The sequence below is a fragment of the Aotus nancymaae genome, unplaced genomic scaffold (genome assembly GCF_030222135.1).
Source record: "Aotus nancymaae isolate 86718 unplaced genomic scaffold, 86718_ANA_hifiasm-v0.15.2.pri h1tg000046l, whole genome shotgun sequence".
Taxonomy (NCBI): Eukaryota; Metazoa; Chordata; class Mammalia; order Primates; family Aotidae; genus Aotus; species Aotus nancymaae.
The window spans coordinates 3,924,284-3,945,707 of record NW_026988460.1 but is presented as its reverse complement, the minus strand read 5'-3'; the positions used below and the strand labels follow the sequence as shown (position 1 = coordinate 3,945,707).

Here is a 21,424-nt window from a genome sequence, read left to right as displayed (position 1 = left end):
ATTACTAAACCAAAAAAATGCGTAATTTTATAAATAAGATCTGAATAACTGGTATATTATCTGGAGCTAAATTTTTTTTAAGTTCAAACTGATCCTAAAGGAAGTCAATAAAAAGAGACACATTCAGGGCAAGAGCCAATATTCTAGTCCTGATTGCAGTTATAAGCTTGAGTGAAGCCACTGTACAGATTTACGTATTTTTAACACAGATCACACTCACCAATTTTAGTAGAACGAAGTTAAAATTAGATTTTGCTTACACATGTCCACAGTCTCTGTTCAAAAGCGTACTTATTAAAGGGTCTTTCAAACTAAGTGGTCTTTCAAAGCTAAGTCCTTTCTTTAATTGTTGGGATTAAGTAAGCAATATTTGTGAAAGAGACTCATGACCTTTCAATATAATAATGTAAGATTTATAACCACTGACATTTACTTAAACGCAAATAGAAAAACAACCAGAACTGAAGTTCCAGTTGTTAAGTGCTAAAATATGGCAAGAGCTCTAATATTGCAGGGCATATGGGGGAAGGAAAAAACAAAAATCCAACCACAATTTCAGAAGAAAATTGATATTAAAAGTGTCTGAGTTTACCGAATTATTTCAAAAATAACTTAAAACAATACAAATATGTTAGTGAAATACTCAGAACTATCAAGCATATGAATTGTAATAGCCTGAACCATCAAGATCTTTAGAATATAAGTGACTTGAGTTATCATTTTTGGGTGTTGTTACAGAAACTTTCACTGTAGTGCTTTTTAACCCAAAATGATGACTATCACTAAAGCATAAATTACCATGGGGCTCAATGTATACAGGAAGTCTTTTTATATAATAAAAACACATTCAGTTCTTTCATCTGGCGTATTGTGGAGACTCATGAGGATATTTTAACTATTTAATAAGGAATCCCCTTACTAATTCAAATGTTTAAGATCATGTATCTTTCTGTTAAGCCTGTGAGACTCCTTTATAGTTTCTCTTTCACCTCCCATTTTGCTCTAATACATCTGTTACTGGTGATTCTTCAGAAATGTTTACAGAATCTCCTAAGCCCCAAAGAAAACACAGGTGACAGTAGGATGTGTGGTTATAAGTAAATAAGGTAGCGTGTGGAGTCTATGTAACCTAGGGCCAGTGATAATCCTCTATGCCTCAGTTTCCCTATCTGGAAAATACTTGTTTCCTTTTTTTAGTAAAAAGAATATATGAGCTAAAAGACATGAAGTGTTCATCCCACCATCTAATACATCCTATAATTAATGTCCATGTAGTCAAGAAGGCATAATTGCCTTTCTTCCTCCAGGGTGCTTTAGGTAGCATCACATTTACATCAGTAATTCCTTAAAAGTTTAAGGAGAACACATGGACACAGGGAGGGGAGCATTATACACGGGGGCCTGTTGTGGGGGAGTGGGGGGGACAGCGGGGGGTGGGGAGTTGGGGAGGGATAGCATGGGGAGAAATGCCAGATATGGGTGAAGGGGAGGAAGGCAGCAAATCACACTGCCACGTATGCACCTATGCAACAACCTTGCATGTTTTTCACATGTACCCCAAAACCTAAAATGCAATAAAAAAAAAAAAGAAAAAAAAAAAGTTTAAGGTATGGCTTGAAGCTCTGTATTAAACATTTGCTACAAGCCCCAAGCTACGGTGTCCTTTGAGAGGCTGAACATTGCTATCTCTCCCTCCTAATGTTTCTCAGGTCACTTCCTCCAGGAGAGGTACTACCACTAGTGGCCCATTTGAACTGCTTGAGTTCAAATCCTGACTGCATCTCTTACTTGGATGACCTTCTGGTAACCTACTTGAACCCTTTGTGATAGTTCCTGCATCTATGAAATGGGGATGCTAATAATAACTGCCTCACAGAGCAATGGTGAGATTAAATAAGTCAATACAGGTAAAGCTCAAGGCTGGCACATGCTGATCATGACTGTTCTTATAACAGTTCTCCTGGGGAGACACAGACCAGCCAAAATATAGGCATCACATCTACAGGAGCCCCCATAAATGGTCCCTAAGCAAAACACAAAAGGTTAGGAAAGATGCTGGTTCCTCTGCAGGAATGTTTCTCAATCTTTTATTCATTAGTATCCCAATAGAACACCTTTTTAGACGTTTTTCCCCAATTGCTTCTCCTTCATCCCCATCACCTGAAATTTTAAAAGACACATATACTGTTTATTTGTTTTTGTACTGGGGCTTTGGAAGTTTACAAACCATTGTAACATCTAAGACTTTTTTGTCCTCCAGCAATCCATTTTTGCCCTCCTGTGGGAAGTGATTTCACCCCTGTTGAGGATGAACACTCTACTGGTCTCATCACATTAAAAAAGAAATTACTGGCTGGCATGGTGGCTCATGCCTGTAATTCCAGCACTTTAGGAGGCCCAGGTGGGCAGATCGCAAGGTCAGGAGTTCGAAACCAGCCAGCCTGACCAACATGATGAAACCCCGTCTCTATTAAAAATACAAAAATTAGCCAGGCATGGTCACGGGTGCCTGTAATCCCAGCTACTCAGGAGGCTGAGGCAGGAGAATCACTTGAACCCAGGAGGCAGGGGTTGTAGTGAGCCAAGATCACACCACTGCACTCCATCCTGGGTGACAGAGCGAAACTCGGTCTCAAAAAAAAAAAAAAAAAGGAATTACCATTTCAGAGCCAGATGACACTAGGCCCACTCCAATTTTTAGCCCTCACTTCCAGGCCCCAGACCTTAATATCTTCCTTACGATACTACCTTCACCTCCAGCAGTATGGAATTATGAGAACTGTAAATGAAAGGAGACTGTACTTATCAGTATAGTCTCCTATAACAGGAGAAAACAAGGAGGAGATGAACAGGTGTCTCTTCTCACGGGAACCCAAGGGATGAATTTAGTGACTGCAAAGAGGCTCATGGAGAAGATGGCAAAGATTCTCCTACTTAAAGAGGGGTCACCGTGCTGCATGTCAGCCAGCATTTCGTTACTAGCTACTAGTCAGGTATCCACCAGGTACATCAGGCCTTATCCACAACCTGATAAAATCACACCCAGATTCTGTTGTACAAAACCCTTCAGTTACATGAAAGTGCCCTTGTGGTCATAAAGGGAGGAATCATTTCGATTTTGTACCAATATTGCCAAATAAACTTGTAATGAGAGCTGAAATGTCAATGTTTTCAGAAACTGGGATTAATTCATAGGCTTGGCTGTGTAAAGGCTGAATATTTTGTTTCAGATAGTTGGTCCCATGGGTCTGTTCTTTTAAGTAGATGAAACCTAAAAATTTAAGCAAAAATGACTTTCTTCAGCCAACATTTCATTACTAGCTACTAACCACTAAAAGCAGTGCAGACAGAAAAACCAAGTCCAACATTAATCTATAAGCACTTACTGTGATTCTTGCACTACTGAGTCTGTGTTAAGTTTGACTTTACCAAGTAAGACAACTCTGTGGAGCACTTTCTTATGCCAGCCCTGAGATCACTAAATACTCACCCACAAGTGTTTATAAAGCAGCCTGGGAAGCAAAAGGGCTGCCACTCGGTGCCGTGCAAGCTGGTATACACTTGTACACTGAACCAATCAAACTGCTCTCAAGACACAGAGTGAGAAGTCCTTACTCCACATAGGGAAGACTGGAGCTTGAAGCAGGATCCTCAAAGTTAGAGACAACCCAGAAGGAAAATAAATTCTATTTCTTTTGTTCCGTTTGCAAATATGAACAAAGAAAAATAAAGGGTTTATATCTACCTGACAAAAACCGCCTAATATATTTCTTCAGACCTCACTCCTATAAAAGGCAATTGGTGGCAGGGTTGGAAAACAGAAAATATCAGGAAGGCTGCACCCTAAACTGTTAACAGTAGTTCCTTCCAGGGAACATGATGGAAGGGAGGTGGTGGTAGGCAGGGTAAGACATTGAATTATTCTGCTGCATTGTTTAAATCTGTTAAAAGTTAACAAGTATTGTCTACCACTTAAAAAAATCAATAACATGAGTTTTAAAGAGAGAGAAAATTACCTTATGTGTGACACGGAATGATTCAGATTCTGCAGGGAAATGAGGTTTCTGGGAGGATGAAGGGTTGTTTGTAGAACCTGAAATCTGAGTCCCTTTCTCCCCCTGAAATACCAACATTGATTCAAAAACAAAAGGTACCAATATTTACGAACAATCCTTGAAATCAGGGCTGACAGGTTGTTTGTGTAAGTCACACTATAGGGACATAAGTGTATGCTGGTCCATGTGTGAATGGAATGTGCTATTAGAAGAAATCTCAGACATAGCAGGTCTTCATCTTGTGAGAATAACACCTCTAGCAACAGATCCCCTAACTGAAGGGACCAAGGCAAGCTGATCTGAGACACACTACATCTGTTCTGGCTTCTTGCAGCCACCGTGATGCTATTTAGGATCTGTATTCCTGGCTAAATAAATCTGAAACAAAATCTAAGGGTAGGTTGTGGGAGAAGTCCCTTCTGCCAATCTGTAGCCCACCAATCCACCTGTAACTCCACACACACATTTTCATGTTTCTGTGTTCTACCTAAAAAATAAATCACACCTTGAAAATTCTACTCCACACAGATTCCATAATTTACAGAGAAAGACCAGCAGTTCAGTCATCAACCCTTTCCCTCACTAGTGAAATATGGAATGTCAGTTCTTGAAACAGCGTGACAAGGAGCAGGACTTCCAGCCCACTTCGCTAGAATCTCAATCCAAACAAGAGGCAACTTTGATGAGATAACCACCAAATAAACACCCAAGTAAATTTAGTTTACAATGTAGAGAAGCCCAGAAAAAGTGCTTCCGTATTTGACAAACAGCGAGCATCATCACTAATTACAGAGCAATTTGCCCAACTCTTGAGATGATTTGGAGAAAAGGGAAAATTTAAAAATAAATTTCTTCAAAGTACTTGAGAAATACCCTAAAGTAATTTAAAAAAAAAAAATTTCCTTTTAAAATGCACATAACCTTTCTCTTAAGCAGAACAGAAAAATTCAATGACAATCTGTTCCAGAGAAGACACTTTGCCTTTGCCTTTGAAATTTTAAATTTCAAGGTGAAAGGAAGGGAGGGAGACAGAGTGGTAGTGGGGAATCCTTGGCAACTCCCTTCAGATTTCTGTACAGAGAAACATTTTCAAGCTGTAAACTAATGTTTTGAAGCTATCAACTGTCAGAGTCCATGTTGGGAAGGTAGTGGGGGAAGAAATCCAGATGAACTTGTCAGTCCAGGATGAGAGCAACCAAGTGTTTTTATAATTCATCAAAGTCAGAGAGACAAAACCATGAAAACAGATGCATGATGACTACGCAAATGATTAACTCAGTGGTTTGTACCATGATGCTTTAGCAATAAGGCTGAACTAGTCTACAGGTCTGTCCACAGTTACTCTTTTTTATTTTGTGAAAAAAGCTACATCAAATTTCAAACTTCAGGTTTGTATCACTTACATGTCAACAAAACCCACTTGTGGAAGAAATTGATTCCATTAATGGTTCTTGATGACTTTTTTTGTTGTTGTTAATTCACAATTCAAAATACAAAGTATATTCACCACTACAAAAAAATGCATTATGCACTCCAGGTGTTGGTTAATTTACAGTCAAAGAGCATCCTTAAATTACAATACCCAATTGGGTAAGATTGTTCTTAAGAAACTTGGAGAATATCTTTGCTATGTAAATATATAGCAATAAGACTAATCATTCCATGTCTACCAAAATGAAAATCAATGTGGAGAAAAATTCATATATTATTAAATCAATATAGAAACCAGAGGCTAAAGATTCATGAACTTACTCACTACACAATGACCATGTGTTGAGGAATTAGTGATGCAGATTTTCTACCTCTAACCCCAAATCTGACTAGTCCTAAGTTTACCAGATGTCAGTAATTTTTAAACATGCCTTATAAAGCTTCATATTTTAAATTTAACTCTGCCAAAGAAAGGGATTAACCTGAAAACATTGCTTTAGCTTTTTGAAATCAGTCATTCATCCAGATAGTAGAATGTTAGTAACTTAACTTTGGGTGTATGAAAACTAAACTACAACCTTTCTTTTCTCAGGTTCTTACAAACAAGTTGGGAGATTGAGAGATTTAACCAGATTCTTTAGTGCATGTTAGTGTGACTAACTGCATACATCTACCTCCACTGAGAAGTAGGTATGTTCTGTTTTAGCACTTTAAACCTTTAAAAATTAAATGAATTTGCTCAGGCTATACCATGAGAAAATATTTATTCAATATAATCTGTATCATAATGCACTCAATTTGTATACTTGGTATTACCATTCTTTGAAAATATATATTCATGGAGAAATAAATGGTCCAAGATTAAGCATATTAACTGTTTTGCTATTAACCATTTACTTCATAAAACTATGCTTATGATCTGAAAATGATAAAAAAGAAAAAAATAACCACCTTTCTCTCACTTATCTTTCTATAATGTTTCATAATACTTTTATACACAAAATTTTGAAACTATGCCAATTATTTTTATAAAGTCTTAAGTCTTTAAGTATCTGAAGCAATCACTTATATGATATTCTTTTAAAATGTTATTTTACTCTCTTAAAATATTACCTTAGTGAAATAATATATTCTTATTTGTTTCTTAATTTAAGGATACTAAAATTTGCCTAAATCACTATCAAACTTAACCATACAGCTATGTCAATAATTCTTTATTTTTATTTATATTACATAGTTTGCTAGTTTATACAACTGAAGTATAAAAAAGCAAAAGTTAAACAGACATGAACTATATTCAGTATAAAAGAGAAATTTACCAAATACTTATTTTTAGTTAGAGTCTGTCTTCCAATTGTAACAATTTATTTGTGCTTTAACTTTGGACATTTTTCTGGCACACCTAAGTTAGGGATTGCAGCTCAATCCAGTGTTACCAGGACACAGCAACATATAAAAAAATTGGTATGTTATTCAAACAACTTAATGTAGATTTCAATTTTAATCATTTTCAAACTAATATATTTAAAGTGATAAAAACATTTAGAAATTATGCACATTTTTAAGATAATCAGAAAATGATGTTTCAACACATTTTCATTTGGGTAATTTCCTCTCTATCAGTTGTAGCTGCCTTAACAGGAATATAAATTTTAATAAATATACTTTAACATGGTATCAAACATTACCTTCAATTGGATATAAACCACTACTAGCCCAAATCCACATCAACTCTTCCAAAATTTGCCCTTGAAATTTAAAAAGTAAACTATCACAATGAATAAAATAGACATATTTTTCCACATCTTATTACTATTTAATTCATACAATTTTAAATAACCTAAGGTATACACAAAACAATTACACCCCTGCAGACATGAGATAACAACTTAAATCTTAAATAATACTTAAATTTATAAAACTTAAATAGTGATCATCAATTTTCATGCAAGCAAAACAGAAAGATTCAATGCATCATCAATTCCAAAGGGAAAATCTTGAGTTAATTGAGGAGTAAAAAAAAGAGGAAAAAATCCATTAATTGTGGCCATATCCAGAATTTCAAACAATCACATTAGAGTAAAATTGTATGCTAAACCATCTGGATCTTTTTTGCCCTAACCCAATTTCAGTTGGTTTCTTCATCTGAGTTCCATTATTTCATCACCACATTTAAAGTCTTCGCAACTAAAACATAACTGACTCTTGATTTGTTTTTTAAAGAACCTCTTTCCTACTTCCTGGTAAGGTTCACAGATTGATTCCTGATTATAACACATCATCTCTCTATTTACTTTAATAGTAAACTTTAAATAGTGGGAGACGTTTTTTCTGTGCACACGAACGAATGCAAAAACCAATAATGAATCACCGGCCTGTAAAGTTCACATTGTTTAATGAACAGTAACACTTGAGACTTTTCAGAATGAATCAATTAGGTGAGTAGATAATAAAATAAAAAAAATAAAAATAAGGAAGTTCCCCTACTTTCAACTTTCCTTGAATCAGTCATATTTAAGAACTGAAATGTTTATCCTTAAACAAGGAGTATCTCCCTATGTGATGTGGAAGACACATGTGTGAGATGGAATTCTATTCTTAGACTTGATACAATTTTCCCTAGTAATTAGGAAGCTATATGTCCCTAATAGAATGATGCTAACAAGCTCCTGCAGTTTCTACTCTAGCAAGAAATCAAAGAGACCCAAAGCAGACAACTCACTTAAGTAAAAGGATTATGTAGTCTGGTTATTAAAGTGCAGAAAGCTCTTCTTCAGTCTTATATCTGAAGAGCTTTCTAAAAGAGTCAGATTCTACAATGAATATTACATGTTAAATAAAAAGAAAATTAAAGAGTGGCTACGGAAGGTATTTAAGAAAAAATATTTAAGATACACAAGTTATTAGAAGAGGCCCATCTCAGATAACTCTTATGTTTTGAAACTTTCCCAAAGAAAGATGTCATTACAACAAACATGTATTCCTACTTGCAATTCCTCATGGAACATTGACTCTTTTCCACCATTTATTGAGGGTTACTACTACAGTTACAATGTGTTTGCATCCTTCTTTTAAAATGTAAAGCCATGTAAAAATTAAGGGAGTTGGAGCTTTCAAATATAATTCTGATGGGCCAGTCTAACAAAATACACATTCAGATATACAAAACACCTAGCAAATGGAAAATAGAAGAGAGTTTGGTCTAACCAACCAGAGCGACACTCACATACCTTAAGGACTTCCATCGGCACCTGGGTGGCAGAGGGAAGGGTGGTGGGCACACTGACGTTTATGGCTGGTGTCTGACTCACGGGCACTCTCTGTTGCATGAACTGGGCCGCCTGCAGCTTCTGCTGCTGCTCCCTGCGCTCCTGCTCCTGCATCTGCTCACGCATGAGTTGCTGGCGTAGCAAGATGCGTGATGTCATACTGGAGGAGCTTATCGGAGGCTTGGAGGCCCCAGGATGCTCCGCGGAACTGTTGTGGGAAAACCAAAAGGCATACATTTAGTTTCCTAATGAGACCCTCCATTTGCACTTTGGGGTATCCTAAATTGCACCAAACTATAAAATGAGTCTGTGCAAATATAATCAAGTCACAGAATGGTACTCCACATAATTGAAAATCAAGAGGTGACAGGATTTAAGTCATTAGTAGTTGAATTAAAATAAGTCAGCTTGATTACATCTAGGCATTTTTATCAAGCGGCTTAATTTTTTTTTTTTTTGACATTTTATGCTGCACACTACTCATCACCACCAAATATAGCGCCGCCATATGCACTGCCAAGAAGCAAAGCATCTTAATGGCACCCAAATTTCCACATTTAAAAATAAATTGCTTGATTTGCTTTTTTGTACAACTGAATCTAACCAAATAACTACTCCTACATGTTATCTAAGTTCTTTGAAGATGCCTAAAATGTTTACTAACAAGGAATTGATTAAAGCAAAGGTGAGCTTTGCCAAGAGGAAACTTTTCTAAGATATGAGAAGTAAAAATAATTAATGAAGGAAGCATTTGGGCCAGAATGTTAACACTGAACTCGACCTCGGTCTTTGGGCAAGGGGGCAGAAGACAAGCTGGTCTGACAAGCTACTTCTCTGCCTGGTTTTCTTTGTGCCGTCTTTTCTTCTGATTCACCTTGGCATGCCCTCTACTATGTTACTATGTGTTCTCTGTGCATTCCCCGTGAGGACTACTTCTAATGGTTTTGGTATTCACTCTACTCAAAATTATTTAAAATGTTGAAGTTCTACTCACAAATTAAAAAGAAAAGACTTCCTAATTTTCCTAAATATGGTTTTCCAGCTCTATGATATCAAGTTATTAAACCTCTCTCTGCCTTGGTTACCATATCTGGAAAAGAAGGATAACAATAGTTTTCTACCCACTTACCATTTATAAAGGTGAGAGGTGTTCTTTTAAAATTTCTATTGCATCATGTATATTTTAAAGCCCTACTTCCTAGGGATTTGGGGGGATCAAATAAAACAAGGCACATAAATCCCCTAGCACAGTGAGTACCATATAGTACTGCCTCCACAAATGTTTGCTTTCACTATTATTATACCTAGAAAATGTTTCATTGTTTATTTCTCTTTATGTGTGTGTGTGTGTGTTTTTTTTTTAATATCTCTGTTTAAGTCAACAGTTCAAAGCCTTAGCACCTGGAACAGAAGAAAAAGAACATTTGAGAAAATATTCACTCTTGAGAAAGTCATGCTTCAAGGTAAGTATTTATACTTTGAACATCCTTCCTTGAGTGTAAACTCCAGTATTATCTTTTATCTTCTAATACAAGGTAAAATAAAGCCTTAATATCATTGACCATCTTCATGAACTACTTAAAGACAAAAACTTCAAACTCCGAAGGTAACAAAATGCTAGGGGATGAAGAAGTGTTGGTTCTACTCTCACACTATCCCAGAAAAACTACACAATAACAATTTAACAGTTCACTTATTTTCACAACAGGAAATCAGTTCAGTAAATTGTCAGAGAATCATAATGTAACATGATGCAGCCATTCAAAACAGTGTAAAAATATATTTACTGACGTGAATAAAACTACACAATATAATGAACTTAGAAAAGCCAGGTACAAAATAGTATTTAAGATAAGATCAAAGGTTGTTAGTTTACTTGTTTGTTTTTAAACAAACTGCCCATGACAAGAAAAAGTGCAAGAATAATGTTACTCTACACCATTGCTTGTATTTATTAAAACAACAACATTACCAAAAAGCTAAAAAATTGTTCATACAATTTGATTCAGAAATGTTGTGATGGACAATTTTCCTAATAACTTAAATTTGCAACAACTGATATTATAAAGCTCTTTACAAACTGGAAAATATTTGAATCATCAAAAATTTGCCCCAGATTATGAGAATGGTTAAGTATATTATCATACATGAATTCAATAAAATACCACCTATTTTTTCTTTAAATTGCACAACTACAGAGCAAAGTGGGAAATGTATGCTACAAGAGTAAATTTAAAAGTAGGATTCAAAAGTATATTTACATTCCAATTTAAAATGCATGTATACAAGTATGCTACAGTTGCCAGAGTGAGAACAGAATTATAGGTAATTTTACTTTTCTATCATTTTTCTCCCCTAAAGTCATAGTATTTTTTCAATGGTAGAATATATGCCTCTAGATACTAATTTAAGAACATGAAGAAAAGACTTGAGTGATCAAAATCACCATTTGGCTAGAAGAAAGGAGACAGAATCCAACATAGACAACATTTTGACAATACGATGGGAAAGTGGTGGCTGTATCCAGCACATTGGCACTCTTGGAAGTGCTCAGCATTCAGAAAACACAATTTCTCTTTCCTTTGTGTTTTCCTACATTTTCTACACACACACCCACAAATCGAACAATGTTAACACCTTGCTTATTATTTAATATCATGTACTCATCCATATATTAAGGGCACCTGGCTGTTACTCTACTCAAAATATCTATTCACTTGATACAGCTCACAAAAAGAGCATAAAAAGAAAATATATTTTCCCACTTTAGAGTATGTGTTCAAAGCTCTAGTGTACCTTCCTAAGCCAAGAAAAGAAGGAGAGCTGTGATGAGGGGCATGGTGGGGGTTAAGGGGGGACAGTTATCTAAAAATAAATAAATAAATAAATAAATAAGCGGCCTTACTATTCAAAGCCTGTCAAGTTAAAACATTCCCAGAGAGACTGATCCTTTTGATAAAAACAGGAGCAAACCTTTGTGCTGTAGCAAATGCAGCTGTGGAATAATCGCACTAATTAGCTGCTCAAGACGAGTCATTGGCTGTGATACTGGGGAAAAAATCCTTTCAATTAACAGTAAAGCATTCTTCAGACATCTTAAATTAAAATTTCTAGTTATCAACCGCACTAAGGCTTCATACGTGAAAGTCGACAACAACATCACTGAAAGCATTTTCTGAAATACCCTTTCTAAAAAAAATAAGTATGTATGAAGTAGACCAGTATAAATAAAAAGAAACCCCACTAAAAATATAGCAAATATATATTTTATATTTCTATAAAATAGCACAGCTCAGCTAATTGACAGTGTTTTAATAAATCTTCCCCCAAAAAGCCCAGAAGTGCAAAGGAAGCATTAGAGTCGCCTCATGGCACACACTCCCTGCGGGATATTTCCACGTTTTAAAGATGACTCCCAGATTGTCAGCTTTGCTCTCAATCTTCTAAACATCTCTTTCTCTTAGAAGTAACTAAATCTGCAATTATCACCTTCTAGACAAAAATGATGATATCTGCATGTCATGTTGGCAGGACAAATGAGCATAATGTCTTAAGCACCAAATTGAGGTTTATGTGAGAACCTTAAGAGTGGCAACAACACTTATTTTTTAAAATGAGGACGTAATGCTAAACCTACTAATGATACACAAGGAGAGATGTCCAAATGTATTTAATTTTAAAAGCTAACTGAACTCATCCCAGGCCAGGAAGCTGAATTTTCGCTAGATAATCCTAATTCCATGAGTCTGATTCCTTTTAATCAGATTATGTAAAGGTCATTTATTCAACAAATGGTTATTGCCAGGTGCTGAGAATACCTGGTTTCTAATCTCATAGGGTTTAATGCCACAGTCACATAATTCTTCTGAGATGCCTTAAAATTAAGTCAATTACTTAGATTACAGAACTCTGATCCAGTTCCACGTGGGAAGGTGTGCATCTCACCATCAGAAAGCACCCTTTGAAAGCCAATGGGCAGAGAGACAAATGCCTTTACTGGCATGTACTGGCATCACTGAAGCCAGGCATGAAACTACCCTGAGAACTGGGAATTAGTCAACAATAGCTCGAGGAGGAGGGCCACTGATTGGACTCAAGTGCTAGCTCAGTCACTGCTGAGCAGCATGACCTTTAATAAGCCACTTGACCTCTCTGGGCTTTTCCAAAACCCAGGACTTTAATGTGCTGCAGGGATTGGGTCAGTTAATGTTCACTAAATTAAAGTGCTCAGCACAGTGGCTGGAACCTTCAAAGCCTCCCTCTTCTCTATGATGGCATAGGTGTATTGGACATGGGCTCTGAACTATCTGGCATAAACTAAATTCCAATAGTTTATTCTACTATCGTCATCAGCCACTTAACAATATCAGAAATTCCATTAAATTCAATGCCCCAGCATCCAAATATCGTCTGCCCAACCCTCATCTTTGACAGTGACGCCAATACTCTTACTATCTCATAGGTACTGGTCTTTGGTCTCAATATCACAGTCCTCTAAGGTAGTACTCTAGTCATCAGTAGAAACCTGGAGATGATGAAGGAACTGTTACACTTTTCTTTGCATTTCCTTTCTTCACCTCCTCAGGTAAGGGTCCAGCTCTGTGCAGTAACATGTGACTGTGGCCCAGTTAATCTACTCTGCACTTTGCAATACATCTGCCTCCCAGCACTGTGGTGAGGATTAAAATTTTTAATAGATATAAAAAGCGTAGCACAATGACTGAAACACGGTCCAATAAACTGGAATGCAGTTCAAAAATTAGTAGTAAAAATAATAATATTAAACCATGAACATGCTTCTTCTTTTGGATACAAGGAATCTACTTTTCATATGCCCATATGCAAGTTTGGACCACAGAAGATATGTCTTGTAAAGTTTAGGCAATATCTATTTAAATGAGAGAACTCAAGAAACTTTTGCAGGGATGGAGAGAGAAGATCATTTATTCTGCAAATATCTTAAGAGCCATAAAGTAAGAATTGTAGCATTTTTTCAATAAAAAATAATCTTCATTATAGTCATTTGGTTGACAGAGATCAAAGCCTAGTATTCACTTGCACTGATGTACAATTTATTTATGTCCAGGAAGAAGCACAGTGGTTGATATTTATACACAGCAGAGACACAGGAAGTTTCAACAGTATTAACCTCCTGTGCAAAGGAGAAAGCTACGTCATGGATGGGTTAAGCTACAGGGGTTTCAAAATGCAAAAGGCTAGCTGAAAAAACAAAATTAGCTGAGAACTTTGCCTCAAATAGAAATGCCCAGGCTCATTCCTGGATATTCTGATTTATTTAGGTAAGGCCCAGGAATCAATATGTCTACAAAAATTCTGCAGCTGATTCTGACACTTGGCTGATTCTGATGTTTGGAAACTAATAGTAAAATACCCAGGATCACCAATTTGCATAGTAGAGCTGGGACATGAACCCATATCTCTAATTCGTAGACCAGAATACTTTCTTCCATGTCTGAGAAAATTCACATTTCATTTCTCACCTCCAATCGGCCTTCCCAGAGGTCTGAAGAGTCCCTCTGATGCTCAATTCAACATGTTGGATGGGATAGAAGGGGAAGGACTACTTACTCCTGCCAAACTGGCTATAAGACAGAACAAAAACATCTATCCAGACACTTCCAATAGCCCTTTATGGGTACAGCACAACTGCTTTATCATAAATGAAAGGAACTGATAGGTTGAATCTACAGGAACTACCCCCAACCAGTCTATTCCACCCGCAAAAAGAAATTCTTAAGAATCTATTGAAAGTGCTACCTACTGCAAAAATCAGAGTTAATAAATGGCTATTTTTTTTAAATGGTAGTCTAGGTGTCTAACATTTCAGAGTGACTGGCACTTCTGTTATCTCAAACTTTCCATTCCTTCCAAAGTGATTCAGGATAACTTTTTCGCTGTGTATGGCGGAAGAAAATACTAATAAGAAACTATATCATCCCTCGTACTTAAAATAGCTGGGAGCGTAACCCATGTAAATATGAAAGTACCAGATATCACAGTTTGGCTTCACACAGATCTTCTGGACTTCTGTCAACACCTAACTTGAGTTTTCATTGACAAGAAAAAGAAAGAAGATCTGCCAAGATTCCACCTTTTTAAGGGTAACATTAGCTGCTCAGATAATAAATACTACAGGTCTTTGGCATAGAGAAAATATGAAGGCTTGCAAAACACAGCCTGCATACACCATGAAAATGCTTTCAAAAGGCCAGGTGCTGCTAGACATGCAGGATATCATAGTGTCCGAAATGGACAATGCTCCTATCTCCAGAGCTCTGTACATTTCATGGTACACAAGGAGAAAAGCATTCTAAAAATTAAGAACCACCAATCACATTTTTTTTTTTTTTTGAGTTTCGCTCTTGTTATCCAGGCTGGAGTGCAATGGCGCGATCTCAGCTCACCGCAACCTCCCCCTCCTGGGTTCAGGCAATTCTCCTGCCTCAGCCTCCTGAGTAGCTGGGATTACAGGCACGTGCCACCATGCCCAGCTAATTTTTTTTTGTATTAGTAGAGACGGGGTTTCACCATGTTGACCAGGATGGTCTCGATTTCTTGACCTTGTGATCCACCCGCCTCGGCCTCCCAAAGGAGGTCTTTTCTTTCTAACACTGCGACTCCAATTTGCTGCTAAACATGGGAGATGTTTCATATTCATTTGGGATTCTCCACATTTTTGTTTAAGCTGGACCTTTAGTAGGTACTAGGAAAGACTAATCTCAATGAATGATTAGATAAAAATCAAAGAGAACCTTAATAAGGTTCTCAATATATCAATACTCTCCAAAAATCCATACCAAAAATGACAACTTGGGTCCAGGAAGAAAAAATTAAAACATTTCTTTATATATATTTTATATTATCATTTTTTTTTTGTACATGTGGTATAATATATTAGTAGAGTGGCACATGTATATAATTTATAAATCAAATAAAAATGTGTTGAGGTTTTCTTGAAAAAAATTAACTAGGAAAAAGGATCAAAAATGTTTAGAGACCTCTGTAATATATGAACAATGTTCTTCCAGGCAATTTTCATTAGCAGATTTTTTTTAAAGTTTTTTTTTTTTTACCAAAGTTTTTCCCACTTCTACATACTCCAACTAAGAGGAATATCAAGCTCTTACTAATAGATATTTTAAACCAAGGATATGACTTTTGCCATTTCCTCATTTTATGACCATGACTGATCTCCATTTTCCATAGATGCCACTATGGGTTGGCACACTCCTAACACTCAATTCCTTTCAAAGAAATCACCTCTGAGAGCCAGACCATTGAAAGGTTATAAAGCAGATAAAGTTGAAGTGCCCCACACTCAAGTTTTCTGTTTTTCATGTCAACCTTCCTTCCACTAGACTGTACTCTAGAATTCTTGCTTACTCTGTCCAACTATGGAACCCCATTCACATCTAACTGCCATGTTTTAAAGGGTTTTGAAAAATGCATCCCTTAAAGTAATTAATATGGCATGGCAAGATGCTCCACTCAGAGTATTTTAAAAGAAAAAGCAATTTTGAAAAAATCCAACACAATGACAAACTAATGAGAGAATTCAGACACGAGTGTGAAAGTAATTGGAAGGAACTTTTTAAAAGTAGAAAGCCCTTCTATTTGTACTCAAAGGATAGTCCCAATCACAGGGCATGCTCTGGCTGTTTTTCTAGACAACATTATAACAGATGAGAGAAGATTCAAAAGCCTTAGACCACCATCATTTAACAATTACTGCATGTCTAGGACACATCAACCAAGATGGAAAGTTTCCAACATTGTGTTGGAATCAAGACAAAAGTATAAACTGTGATCTAAGGAGCAGTGAATGGGTGCACCTGTCATGGTCTAAGAGGCAACTTTACACATAGCAGTAACGATTTATGGTGGCGACATGGCATTTATAGCTGCCCAGCATCCTGTCTCACTTGTTTGGTAAAGTACCTGATTTAACCTCGAAGAACCAGCCTCCTTCACTTTCAGCTCATGAGGTTATGGTGTTGCCCCTATCTCCAGACATGGAAGTACGACCTTGGCCAATCAGGAAATCCATCCTTCTGGTCAGAGACTGACTGAGAAATATGCTTGTGCCCCAAGACAATCCAGTAAGAGTCGTCCTTATGTCTTTAACTGAAACTATGAGGTTAAAATGATTCTCTTTATACTAAGGTTTGAAACGCTGGTAGGATATAAATCTGGAATTTCCTGTATCTATCTGAGAAGAAAGGCAAACTGAAGGAAACAGTAAAGAAAGAACAGAGGACTAAAGAGAAGAAAGAAGAAAGAGGGAGCCAATGCTTGTATGGCATTGAGCACCTGGGTCAAACCATCCCTGAAGCCTTGATAGCCCTGGACTAACTCTGGACAGTGACTTTGTAAGGGCCAATCAAACTCTATTTTTGTTTAAGTCAGTTTGATGTACCTGTGATACTACAGCTGATTTTGTAACATTTTAAAAAATATCAGTAATACTGGGGAAAAAGTCAAAGTTTCAGCCTAAGAACTACAAATCAAAAAACCTAGCACCCATCTATTTTCCTATTTTCTCTTTGTTTTGGTTAGGCACACTCCCACCCACAACATTTCCAAGCTTTCCAGAGCTAGGCTGACTACATGCTAAGTTTTGCCAATGAGATTTAAGTAAATAACAGAAGTGCCAATCACTCTGAAATGTTAGACACTCAGACTGCCATTTAAAAATATATATCCATTTCTTAAGAATTTCTTTTTGTGGTGAAACAGACTGACTCTTTTTTGCCTGATACTTTTTTATTAATTCAAATACAACTGACCATGGCAACTGTACTATAGCATAACATAAAGATCAAATTTATACATCTACACAATGGCTCTAGGTGAAGAAAAACAGGAAAGAACAAAGATCTTCAAGAGTCTTCTAAGACAACCCCAAGAATGCCACTGAAACCGTTTTCTGGAGTTCTAAGTAAGAGTCCATTTCAAAATAGCTTAAATTTTACATCTTAGGAGACTGTGGGATCCTCAGCTGGAGAAGGAGATGGGGTGGGGGGTATGGGGAGGTGGATCATATGAAATGGGGGGGCCTCGTATGACCCACCCATAAATGGTTCCTTTCACTTATGGCAAAGCAGTTGTGCTATACCCATAAGGAGCCATGGGCAGTTTCTGGATAGATGTGTTTGTGTGGTTTCATAGCCCCTTTGGCAGGAGTGAGTAGTCCTTTTCATTTGATTCCATCCAACATACTGAATTCAGTTTAAGAAGGGCTCTCCAGACCTCTGGCCAGGCTGAAAAAATACTGCAGATGGGGAATGGAATAGGAATTTTCTCAGACATGGAGGAAAGTGTTCTGGCCTAAGAATGAGAGACATACATGGGCTCATGTCCCAGCTCGCCTACTAAACAAACAGATAATCTTGAATGTTTTAGTAGTCATTTCCAAACATGGCTGAGTATCAGAATCAGCTGCAGAAAATCTCCTTTGAATGATCCCCTTCTCTGAACCCTCTGCCACCATGTCTTCTGTTATCTGGCTGCACTGGCTGGAGCTTCAGAAGCTATCCTGAACCATAAGAATGAGGGCCAGACTTAGGGATGAAACTGGTATGTGCCTGGTCCTTCATGACCTGGTCCAATATGCTCTAGGAGGGCAGAGATGTTTACGTGTTTTATTCACATATTGTTTCCCCAGCACATAGAACCAAATAAATATTTGTTCAGGGGGTAAAGTTGGTGTCTCTCTCCTAACAAACACTCTACCCAATAGAATCAAATAATACTAGAACCTTAGAGTTGGTACACCCTTATTCAAACCATTTGCTTCAATCATCCAGAGATGGAGAACTCTGGGCTCTGGGGATCTACTATAGTTCCTTAATTCTAAGAGGCACTTTCCCATCATATGTTAAAAGTTCCCAAGTCAGAAGAGATTTTATAATCAATGAATATATTTATCCCCCAAATAGCTGTCTTTTTTTTTTTTTTTTGAGATGAAGACTTGCTCTGTCTCCCAGGCTGGAGTGTAGTGGTGCGATCTCAGCTCGTTACAACCTCTGTCTCCCAGGTTCAAGCAATTCTCCTACTTCAGCCTCCTGAGTAGCTGGGATTACAGGTACATGCCCCCATGCCTGGCTAATTTTTGTATTTTTAATAGAGACAGGGTTTCACCATGTTGGCCAGGATGGTCTTGAACTCCTGACCTCGTGATCCACCTGCCTCAGCCTCCCAAAGTGCTGGGATTACAGGCATGAGCCACCGTGCGCAGCCAATAGCTGTCTTATAATCTATAGCGAATTGGACTCAGGGAAATACACCTGATAGACAAAACTCATGGCATCAGGACCAATCCTGGTCCCTCAAAAGCTCAAATGAGTTACGGTTTGGTAATTCTGAAATCTGGGGATTAGAAGAAACCCACTAGATAAAAAAGCAGAGGAAGAAATATTGATTCATTTAGAATCTTAAGTGAAAATCCATAGACCACAACATAATAGCATTAAGCCCTGAAGCCAGGATCCCTGGGTCAAATTCCTAGCCTTGTCATTTCTTAGCTGTATGACTTGGCATGATTTTTCACCTGTCCAAGCCCGTTTTCGCAGCTTCAAAATGGGGGCGGAAAAAAGTATCTTCCTCATAGAGTAGTTGTGAGAATTAAATGTGTTAATACAAATACAATACTTAGCATGGTTCCCACAAACCATGTGAACAATAATGAGTAAAAGTGAGGCAATAAATTCTTCTAGACTGCATTTTAATTCCTGAAATGGTATCCTCTGAACATCTTTTTTTGTATGTTTTTGAGATGGAGTCTTGCTCTGTCCCCAAGGCTGGAGTGCAGTGAGCCGACCTCTGCCTCCCAGGTTCAAGTGATTCTCCTGCCTCAGCCTTCCAAGTAGCTGGGACTACAGGTGCATGCCACCACACCCAGCTAATTTTTTGAATTTTTAGTAGAGACGGAGTTTTGCCATGTTAGCCAGGACAGTCTCCGTCTCCTGACCTCGTGATCCACCTGCCTTGGCCTCCCAAAGTGCTGGGATTACAGGCATGAGTCACCACACCCAGCCTGAACATCTTAATATCTAAAAACTAGTGAAAGCTAACAAGTTACTTTCTAGGCAGCCAAAACTCTAGAATGCTGCCTTCTGCTATCATGTACTGTTTCTTTCCTAGAGGAAAATACAAAACAATTAATTCACAGTGTGTGCCTTACTAAAAGAACAGGCACAAAAAAGCCAATGGGCAATAACTCAGTGAACAAGTTTTGTCAAACATGCTTGCTAAGAATTTCATTCTGAGAGTGCATAAGGGAAGTATGCTTTTATGACAAATATTTTAGTTAACTAAAAAAATAAATTCAGAATTGAGAATGGATTTGGCTGTAAATTCAGGTTTGACATTACTACCATTTGTATGTTGCATAATACTAAGTTTCATTTGTTCATGCCATCCATTATTAATATTACAAAAAATTAGTAAGTTGTAGATTCTTGTAGAGAGTGAAGCACAAAAAGTAGACATCATCTCCCCAGCTATTATCTCATTTATAAGGCAAAAATTTACAACATTTCTAGAATACTGACATTTTAATACATAATTATTTATACTTTGTTCATAAAATGCTCTAACATTTTGTAGAGGTAATTAACCTGTTCAAATGACATAAAGAATGAAAAAAATGTAAAGTATCTATTAAAACAAACTACAGCAGAAATAAAAGGTCAAGAAATTAGAAATCATTTTTAAAAACTACCTTTTATAAGACCTTTTAAAGATGTGTCTACTGAAAATGATGAACTGTAGCCCACACTTAAACTTATGGGAATTGTATATATATATTTAAGAATCAAATTCTAAATATAGGTCTGCTACATCTAGTATTTTTCCATTATTCTTGCTGTCTTTAAACACACCTTCACAAGCTGCTGAACATAATGCCTTTCTGACTTAATCAGAACCTCTCCCACGACCCAGGAACGTTCAGTAAATAATTATTAAGCTCCAGAGGTGGCTTTTGCATAAGTTGATTTGCTTGAATGCCTATTCACTTGGGGACACAGCTTTTAGTATTGTTTTCAAATCTTATCGCCTAACAGTGAAAGTAAATGTTAAAGGAGGTGGGGGGGGAGCTATCCTCTGTTTAGTATTTCTCCATTTTAATATTTCCTTGAAATTGCCAGTTTTTAAACTTGTTCTACATTTATATGCCAGGCAAATAATTCTGATGTTTGGATGTCTGTTTTCCCCTCCAAGAGAAAAAAATCAGTATACAAGAATGCAAAGGACATGTTCGTTAATGCAACTGTTACCATTGCACAGTTCAGAAAAAAAAAAAGGGAGAAACCAAAAATTCAAAGTGTTTACAATGGGAGAGTTTTGACAAATGTTAGTACGTATTAAGCACGCTGTTTTCCTGAAGAAAATCCTGTTTTATTCATAACAAAGCTGGGCTGCAGTCTATCTTGCAATCATAAATCAAGCTCTGCTCTAAGTCAGATTTTTCAAGCAGTCGGGGTATTTTTGTCATTATTAACTTAAGACCAGCATTCCATTTTAAAGGAGAGGGCAAAGATTTTGGGCTAGCATTTCTATCTACCACCCCCACCCCCACCCCCCAAATTAGTTGTTATCCTTGTCATAGCCACCTACCAGAGGTTACAGCTGAAGCTGATTAAAGGC

The 21,424-nt window shown here is 37.1% G+C and overlaps 1 protein-coding gene across 4 annotated transcripts in view; it reads right to left on the bottom strand.

Annotated features, from left to right (window-relative positions):
• Positions 1-21,424, bottom strand: part of MITF (melanocyte inducing transcription factor) — a 226,508-nt gene that overhangs the window by 77,127 nt on the left and 127,957 nt on the right. For all 4 annotated transcript variants that reach the window (XM_012473998.3, XM_012474009.3, XM_012474017.3 and 1 more), the window contains exon 2: positions 8,717-8,963. In XM_012473998.3, the coding sequence (XP_012329421.1) occupies positions 8,717-8,963 (247 nt within the window). The remainder of the gene's footprint in view (positions 1-8,716; positions 8,964-21,424) is intronic.